The sequence below is a fragment of the Diachasma alloeum genome, unplaced genomic scaffold, assembly GCF_001412515.2.
Source record: "Diachasma alloeum isolate Michigan unplaced genomic scaffold, Dall2.0 Dall_scaffold_00275, whole genome shotgun sequence".
Lineage (NCBI taxonomy): Eukaryota > Metazoa > Arthropoda > Insecta > Hymenoptera > Braconidae > Diachasma > Diachasma alloeum.
This window is the reverse complement of record NW_021680414.1, coordinates 560,066-570,195: the sequence shown is the minus strand read 5'-3', so window position 1 is coordinate 570,195 and position 10,130 is coordinate 560,066. Positions and strand designations below refer to the sequence as shown.

The 10,130-nt window shown below is 35.7% G+C and overlaps 1 protein-coding gene across 1 annotated transcript; it reads right to left on the bottom strand.

The window, feature by feature from the left end:
• Nucleotides 1-487: 487 nt before the first annotated feature.
• LOC107037949 (uncharacterized protein K02A2.6-like) lies at nt 488-2,290 on the bottom strand. Its single transcript, XM_015256784.1, has 2 exons — nt 826-2,290; nt 488-567 (listed from the first exon to the last, which is right to left on the bottom strand). The coding sequence occupies exons 1-2, from the start codon at nt 2,288-2,290 to the stop codon at nt 488-490; spliced, it is 1,545 nt and encodes a 514-aa protein (XP_015112270.1).
• Nucleotides 2,291-10,130: the final 7,840 nt, after the last annotated feature.

Genomic DNA, 10,130 nt, shown 5'->3' with positions numbered 1-10,130 from the left:
AATTTCCGCTTCACCCAGCCGGGAATCGAACCCGGGTCTCCCAGATACGCGCCGGGCACTCTTACCGACTAAGCTACCGGGAACCACAGAAATTCACTCTCCAATTCACCTCAAACACCGCCTAACCTCCTTTAGGCATTAAATTAGTGACGTTAGAATTCACGGTTTATCGGTCCTAGGAATATAATATGAGTAATTCCATAGAAACAGCGATTTTTCATGTCCAACTAGTTGACTATGTCATGATTGAAGGGAGGATCGGAAATTGCTTCTAAACTTCAATAATGTCACAATATTCGAAGCTTTTCAACACTGTTATATCTGGGGTTTTCAAATATAATGAAATAAACAAGTAAATATTAATAATCAATAACGATGTTCGTAGATTTATTATTGATAGAATAAATACGATATGTGTCTCGTTCAATGGGTTACAATGGAAGGAGGATGGGGATGGGAAATGATACCTACGTCACATCCATAATCATTATGGCGGATCTTCATTGTAATCTGTCATGAAGGTTCGCCCATACATCACAAACTCCTCCCTCTTACATCTGTAAGAATCTACTCATAAATCAAAAACTTAAAACAATATATGATATTACATATATGTTAAAGTCATTTAAACTTCCAAAGTACACACATTTCACACTCAAACCTCATTCCATAATATATATAATATATATAGATTAGTCATAAACCATAGTTAGCATTAATATAAAAGTACAACTCCTAAAACAATCATTCTTCACAAATTTAATCTTTCTGGAGCTCGACGTACACGAGTTGATCGACGTAGTTGTGGGCTAACCGTTGGATTGCCTGAGTGCAAAGTGCTAGGGGTGACAGAACTGTTTTCAGGTAATATGACAGCTGGTGTTTCCACTGCAATCTCAGGATCTGGTGTTGTAACCAGGTTCTCAGGTGACTCAAGATCTTCAGGGGTTGCCTCTGAATTTCTCTCACTTTGGATTGGTGTAATTTTGTCCTCATAGTGTACTGAACATGCCTTCAGTTGATCTGCATGTCTCTTCCAGAAACGATTATCCAACGTTCTCACCATATAAACGACTGGAGATAACTTTTCTTCTATCTTAGTTAATAGGAATTTTTCACCAGTATGATTTGCTGCCATGACCTGTTGTCCCAGTTCAAAACTCCTTTCATGACTACCAGATGTATAGAATTGTTGTTTAACTTGTTGTTTGACTATTCGATGACGCAGATTTAGGCGAAGGAAATCCAACTTAATCCTCATTTTTCTACCAGTCTGTGATTCTGCTGGTGTGTATCCAGTTGTACAATGAGGTGTAGCTCGATAGTTCATCAAAAATATTCTCAATGCTGTCTTTGCTGATTTCCCAGATTTCATCAAGATTTTCAATTTATTCTTGAAAGTCTTTACAATGTTCTCTGCAGCACCATTCGACGCAGGATGGTATGGAGGTGTTCGAATGTGCTCAACTCCATAATATTTTGTAAAGTCCTCGAATTCCTTCGATGTGAAACTAGAACCATTGTCTGTCACCAGAACCACAGGAATACCCCAGGTTGTAAAATAATCTTCGAAAATGTCAATTGTACTCTCTGACGTTATATTAACCATTTCACGCACATCAATCCACTTGGAATATGCATCAACAATTACTATAAACATTTTTCCATTGAGTGGTCCAGCAAAATCAGCATGTACCTTAAACTGTGGACCTTCTGGCCACTTCCACACTGTCAAAGGATTTCTAGGTGGTTTACTTCCACTCTCCAGACACAATAAACATGATTTTGGAATTTGTTCAATGTCACTATCAATATCTGGCCACCATACATACGATCTGGCCAAAGCCTTCATTTTCACAATTCCCATATGAGATGAATGTAACTCCTTTAAAATCATTGCTCTCAACGACGTTGGCACCACTACTCGATGACCCCACATCAGACAATCTTTTTCCACATGAAGCTCCAATTTCCTGCATTCGCAAACTACCAAATCAGTCCTGTTATCACTTGGCCAACCATTTAATACATACTCCATTACTTTTTTTATCACAGGGTCCTTATCACTTTCGCTTTTGACTAAATCACTATCAAACATGACAATTTCCTCCTCAATAAAATTCAAATATCCATACTCATTCTTTTCCAAACTATCCATTTCCTCCTCACTCAATTGAAAAGCTCTTGAGAGATAATCAGCACTAACATTATTTTCACCTTTGATATATTTAATACAAAAATTATAAGCAGCAAGAAAAACTGCATATCTTTGGACTCTACTAGCTGCCATCGCTGCCAGCCCTTTCTTTTCTCCAAAAATAAAAATGAGTGGTTTGTGGTTCGTTTCTAGAATAAATTGACGTCCATAAATATACTGATGAAAACTTTTAACACCGAAAATTCATGATAAAACTTCTTTATCAAGTTGTGAGTAATTTTTTTCAGCTTTTGACAAAGCCCTTGAACCATATGCAATTGGTTTATCATAACCATCAATTACGTGTGACAAAACAGCACCAATACCAACTGGTGAAGCGTCACATGTGACTTTAACTGGTGATTCAGGATCGTAATGTATTAAAACATCACTCGAAACCAGTTCATCTCTGATTTTAACAAAAGCTTCATTACAATCTTTAGACCACATCCACTTAACATCTTTCGTTAACAACTGATATAGTGGACTAGCAATTTTAGAATAATTTTTAATGAACCGTGAATAATTATTCGGCATCCCCAGAAATCTTTTCAATTCAGTGGCATTTTGAGGAACTGGTGCTTTACAAATTATGTCCACCTTCTCTTTCAGTACATGAATGCCATTCTTATCAATTGTAAAACCAAGAAATTTAACATTATCTTTCCTAAATTCACACTTTTCCTTCCTTGCCGTCAGACCTGCATCTCTCAATCTTATCAAAACTTTACGCAATCTATCATCATGTTCTTCTTTAGTAGCGCCAGATATAAGAATATCATCAAAAAATGATACTACCCCATCGATCCCTGAAAGAATTTGTTCCATACGTCTCTGGAATAATCCAGGTGCAGATGCAACTCCAAAACATAAACGTTTGTATGCAAATAGCCCTCTGTGGGTCGAAATTGTCGTCAACAATTGTGATTTCCTATCTAATTCCACTTGCTGATATGCATGTGCCAAATCTATTTTACTGAACAAAATACCACCATTTAAAGTTGACAACAAATCTTGGACTCTTGGTATCGGATATTTATCAACAATTAAATTTGGATTTAAAGTGACTTTGTAATCTCCACAAATTCGTATTGCATTACTGTTCTTCAAGATTGCTACTATTGGCGTACCCCATTCACTAGATTTTACTGGATAAATAATATCATCTCTGACTAAGCGATCTAACTCTTCATTAACTTTATTTTTTAAAGCATATGGCAAAGGTCGAGGTTTGTGAAATACTGGTTTGGCATCATTTTTCAACATCAAATTTAATTTCCCCATTGTACAGCAACCCATTTTCCCTGACAAAACCATAGGAAATTCACCCAAAATATCGTCCATATTATCAATATTATTAACGTCTTCATTTCTTATCAAACTGAGTGAAAATCCTAAAGCCTTTAACCACTCTCTACCCACAATTGGATTACTTGTTCCAGGCTAAACAAATAACTCGAGTTGCTCACAAGTATTTTCATAACAAACTTTAACTTCTAAAACCCCCAAAGGTACGATAATATCCCCATGATAAGCTTTGAATTTCCTTTCAGTGGGACACAACTTTAAGATAGAGAATGTTTTGTTGATTCTAAAATCTTTCTCACTGATTGCTGTAATTGGCGAACCTGAATCGATTTCAAATGTAGTTTTAGCATCATTTACCGAAATATTTAAATACTTTGGATCGATTCGACAGATTTTCTCAATTTTCTGTTCACATATTTCCTGATGATCATTTACCGAAAACATATTCTCAATCATATCTTCAACAACATCAACTTCAATTTCATCAAGATAATTTTGTTTCTCATTTCTTTTACCATAATGATTCTCTTTACTGGTCTGTGAACGAACATTTTTATCTTTTCCAAAATTATTGTTATTAAAATTTCCATTCTGATTACTTTCTTTAAATTTATCCTTATTTTCTGGATTACTTTTACACATTACTCTCAAATGACCTTCTCTCTTACAATAATTACATGACAGTTTACGATAATAACAAACATTGGTTGCATGACCACTTCTTTCACAACAATAACAGATGATCCTCCCTCTAGATTCTGTCCTTTGAAAATTATGACCACTATCATGTCGATTGTCTTTTATGAAATTTACCGAATTATTCTTATTTATCTCACCCATGTCTCGTCTAGCTGCTTCCATTGCACTGGCAATTTGGATTGCCCTTTCATAGGTGATGTCCTTCTCTGCTAGAAGCATGAAGAATAGAGACCAGGAGGCCGAACTAACGTTTTCCGAAGCAAGACCATAGTCGGGGTCATGAGGTAGTTATTGGTGGCGCTTCGGTCGGTTTACTGAATGGCAGTAGTGGGGGAATGCTGTCTGTGTGAGTATGTAGGTGTACAGGCTTGTGTATATTAAATTAAAAAATTAATTGTGTGTAACATTTAAGAATTAATTGTGTATACGAATTTTGTACTTTCGCGAACAATGGCGGACGTAACTATAGAGTGTGCCATTTAGTTTTGTTGATTTACATAATAATATGAAAATGGTCAAGAGACCCCCAATTGGGCAGCAGTCAAATATGACGAGTATGTATTATTTTTGGAAATCTTGGAAAATGGGGAAGAAAGAAAGAAAATTTTCATAGATGATTCTCTCAATGCAACAATTTTATATAACAGCGAAGTCATATCCTGGTTAATATGTGATAGAATAAAATCTCTCAATCACCTGGCTACGGTCATAGAATTACTAAATAAATAGAGATTTTTATAAATCACTTTGTTTGCAAAATTGTATAATTTGAAACCTGCAATGTGTGTAATAAAGGAATATTTTTAAGCAGAAAATGCTGGTAATTAATTTGTTTAAATGATTATATTATAACATTACTATGATAATATAATCTTAGGTTTGGAATTTTTAAATAACATTTGATAACAAATCGAATCCAGGGATATAGTCTCCTACTAATACAATTGAACGGAGTATGTATATGAGCCCGAGTACCACTGATGAACCGCCCCCATTCACAACGAGGTAATTAGTTCAAGGAACCACGTTTGGTCGCATATTCTGAGGAATCGGCCATGATACTTCGGCCTCCTAGTCTCTATTCTTCATGGCTAGAAGCTTCCTCTTTATCGAATCGTCTTTTAAACCCCAGACAAATTGGTCCCTCATATTACTCAACAGACCTGCTCCAAATTCACAATGAGTTGTGCACTGCTTCAAATTAGCATCAAATTGGTTGACAGATTCTCCAGGTTTTTGACGACAATCCTTAAATTTGTATCGTTCAGTTAAAACATTTGGTTTAGGCTTAAGGTTTTGCGTTAACGTTGATCTTAACATTGCAAGTGGTAAAGATGCTGGCAAACTAGGGTGACAGAGACCCCTTAATAACTTATAACCCCACTTTCCCAATAATGTTAGAAAAAGGCTTACCTTTCTAGCCTCCTCAACATTATTCGATATCAAATATTGTTCAAATCTTTCATACCAAAAATCAAAATCTTCGTCCTCAATCAACTCCTGAAGTGTTCCAATACATGTAGTTGGGACCATGATAACCTGTTCACCTCCATTAGCGGCCTGTACCGCTGTCCGTTGTTCAGCGTTCGTAATTAATAGTTCTAATTCTCGGATCTTTTCATCTCGAGCTAGTACTTCTCTATTTGCCTCTGCTTTTAACTGCTCTATTTCTTTTGCCATTGTGCATAGGCTTAACCTCTCAGAAACGACAAATTCTTCTTTCTCTTCTTATTTAAATACTACGCCTTCAACACCAAAACTATTTACCTCGTCGCCAATTGTTATATCTGGGGTTTTCAAATATAATGAAATAAACAAGTAAATATTAATAATCAATAACGATGTTCGTAGATTTATTATTGATAGAATAAATACGACATGTGTCTCGTTCAATGGGTTACAATGGAAGGAGGATGGGGAGGGGAAATGATACCTACGTCACATCCATAATCATTATGGCGGATCTTCAATGTAATCTGTCATGAAGGTTCGCCCATACATCACAAACACCAATTTGCTGATCAGCATACAGCTCATCCCATGACATCATCCAGAAATCCCTCGAAATGCCAGCTCCGTAATATGTCCCTTTCAATAAATTCAGTGTTTATGTTCTAGTTTCTATGACAAAGTGCAAGCTGATTTGAAAATTACTCATGTTCATTCAAACTGACTATATAAATAACATTGTCACGTGAATATGACTCATAAATCGTTTAATTTGAGGCACATAAAAAAATTCAATCAAATCCTACATTTAAATTCCATGGCGGTTGAACCATGTTGGATCGATTAAAAGGGAGTTTCGTGCAAAGAACTGGATGATGAGACGGTGTGAGTGATGTTTACAAAGTTGATTGATGGTTTTGTCAATATTAATGCGAATGGCGTTGGATATTTTCATTGAGAAAGGTAAGCCATAAAAATACAAGTCATTACCATCGTACTACTCCTTTGCCAGATAATATTAAACCCTCGCTCCTAGTCGTGAAATAGTATGTTTCAACACTAGGCAGTGAGGAACTTTTATAAAAAATATGAGATGCCGGGCGAGCCGAAGACAAGTGAAGTAACCATATGAGGCAGAAAAGTTCTTCACGCCCGTGAATTGAACGATACTTTTCGTCATTAGTCTGTGAGCGATTAGGCAATGCCTCACGGACTGAGTGACAAATTTGATTTAATATCCTAGGATAACAAATTTGAGTACTTTGGGGTTTGCAATATTGTCGTCTGCGTTTTTGAGAGAGTATGGCTCAGCGTCATTGGCCATACTTCTGAGAGACTTTCTGAAAAAGCCGGTTCAAGGCTATCGAGAGACTGCTACCGAGCGTCCCTGGATGAGAGACTTCGCATTTATTACGCATCTAAATAATTAATTAATCATTAATAACACCTTCAATTTCATTATTGATAAATAATTATTTTATGGCCTTCGTGTCCCTTTTCGGGTTCCATTCGGCACTCCATCCAGGGTCAAAAGTGCCAAAATCCCTTATTTGATTATAAATTTTTTAAAATTATGCATGCGGCAGTGGATTATGGAGTGTATTCCATTCGCACTCCTATAGAACATAGAAGTAGCATAGGAAACCCCAGGCGATTCATGTCGGCACAGGCGGTTACTCTATTAGTAGCGTCCCGCTCGCCGAAGCCTCAGGTTGAAAAATTCGGTTTTATTTGGGATCAAACTCGCAACCGTCCGTAGACTAGACTCGTGTCTAGCCTACTCGGCTACCGACGTTGGTGTTTGTAAATAATTGAATATATTAATGTAGGTAATTCATAATCCAATAATAATGAAAAAAAATCGGTTCAGTGGTTCTCCAGATGTTCTCTCAAAAGGGATCCTATAGAGATGAGGGATCCTATGGAGATGATTAATCTGTGGTGCTAATGTTAAGAATATCAAGAGATTTGAGAAGCTAATTTTAAGAGGTTACAAATAATATTAAGAGGTAAGAGTGTCCATCTGGTGCGGACAAGAAATAATTTGTGGTGTTGTAATGCTAAAGAGAAAGATTGAGACAATTGACCAGTTAATTTTAAGAAGCGTGTGAGAATCGCGATATGTGATGTTAAGTAAGGACAAAATATGAGGGATGGAAGGCATCTGATAACTTGATTTTAAGAAGATAGAACTGAGTTGGATTTTTGATTTTCAATTGTCTCTCAATTTATTCTCAACTTTTTTTAGAACTGAAAGTTGGATTTTCTGGTCTTGAGGATAGAATTTTTCATTCTCAATTCGCCTCAATTTACTTGAAAGTTTTTTTGAATACTGAGAGTTCGATTTTTGGTTCTCAATTATCTGTGAATCTACTATCTACTTTTCTCAGAATTAAGATTTGGATTTCTTGGTTTTTTAAACTATGATTTTTTATTTTCAATTATCTTTAAATCTTGTCTGAATTTTTTTGAGAATTAAAAATTGGATTTTTTGGTTTTTGATAAGAGGATTTTTGATTGTCAATTATCTCTCAATCTATGGGAAAGTTTGTTCGAGAATTGAGAGCTGGATTTCTGATTCTCAATCTACTCCCAACGCCAATTGAGAGTTAATTGAGAATAAAAAATCCAACTATTAACTTTTTTGAAAAATTGTTTATGGAGAGAAAAGTTCAGTAAAAAATGAGTCAAAATGGTGTTCCGTCAATTTCTATGGAAAACTCACTAAAAATAGTGAAACATCCAGTAAAAAATACAGAACGATACGTAAAAAGTACGTAAGTGCTCCGTACTTTTTGCTGGACGCTCCGTAATTTTTATCGTGCCCTTTATTTTAACTCGCGGATTACGGAACTTTCACGTAATTTTTATTTCACTTTTTCTCCCGTAAACTGACAGATAATTGAGAATCCAAAATCCTATTTTCAAGAACAAAAAAATCCAACTTTCAATTTTCAAGAAAGTTGCGACTAAAAATTGAAAGAAAAAAGAAAATGAAAAATTCTATTTTCATAAACAAAAAAGTCCAACTCTCAATTCTCACAAAATTGGGAGTCGAATTATTGATTCTAAAGTGTCTCAATTTATTCACAACTTGTTTAAGAGTTAAGATCGAGATACGCGGCAGCGTATCGGCCAAGAAAAAGTTTTGACTCTGACTGTACAAAACCGGCCGAACGCTCCCGTGTATCTATACATGAAGCAACTACCCCCTCCACTACCTCCGACTCATATCCATTATATAAAATACGAATGTGATAAGCTACATGAAAAATAATCTTAGTTACATTATAAAATTGGGTGGTGCCAGATGGTATGACCGGTGTGGTCTTTTACCTACCCGTCCCAGTACCTACGCGGTACCCCAGCCTAATTCCCTACCCGCACTTGCCTCTAAGCTAACTTATACCTAACTCCACGTAACTAATTCCACATGCACTAGGTTCGTTTTTCGGCGATGAAAAAATCTTTCATCACCGGGACTCGAACCTGCGCTACTGGGACGCTTTGGTTTATAGGGCCAGCACGCTGACGACGAGCCCAAAGACGTCCTTAGTTACATTATATAAATCGACCACAAGCTTTTCATTGATGTATTCAGCTTCCACTCAATATTTAAAAAATTACGCGCATAGCAACGGGTTCATATGCACATTCTCCTATTTCACATTATCTCCTATAATTTTTTTGTTACGGAGTTGGTAGCGCTGCAATAGAGCCACACACACTAAGGAGGGAGTCCGGGAATTTACAAATTGAATTTGGTGCATGAACGATAAATTCCACATTTTTCAATTGAGTTCCGTGCATAAATAAATTCTGGAAGAAGCAAATTAAGTCGGAAAATCTGGAATAAGTAATTAAAAGTCGGTGGAAATGATGACTGTGAAGTACAATTATTTGTTTTGCTTCGATTGTTGATTGGAAATATGATCTATCGTGTGAAAAATAAATGAGCCGAATTGAATTGATAATAGAAAAATTTATAGGATATAAAAATGATTCTTTGCTTATCTTGAAAAAAATAATGAAATCTCCCTAAAAAAACAAAAACAAATGTTTTTGTAAAAAAATAGCGCCAAGAAAAAGTTTGGGTTGGTTCTTACAGGAAAGTAGAAATTTTTGAAAAATACAGAGAAATGAAAAAGAAAGCCAAGTCAGCAATGTCGAATGAATGAACATAGTGCACAATCAGATTTCTATGAGAAAAATAATTTCAAATCGAATAAGGATTTTAAAAAATTCTTCATGAAATAAAAAATTACTAGAAGTAGAACCAACATCCTTGACGCAGATCAAAAGATAGCGAATTAGATTGATACCAGACAGTGAATTGAAAAACTCCGCGCCAAGAATGTTGGTTCTCCTTCTAGTAATTTTTTATTTCATGAAGAATTGTTTAAAATCCTTATTCGATTTGAAATTATTTTTCTCATAGAAATCTGATTGTGCACTATATTCATTCATTCGACATTGC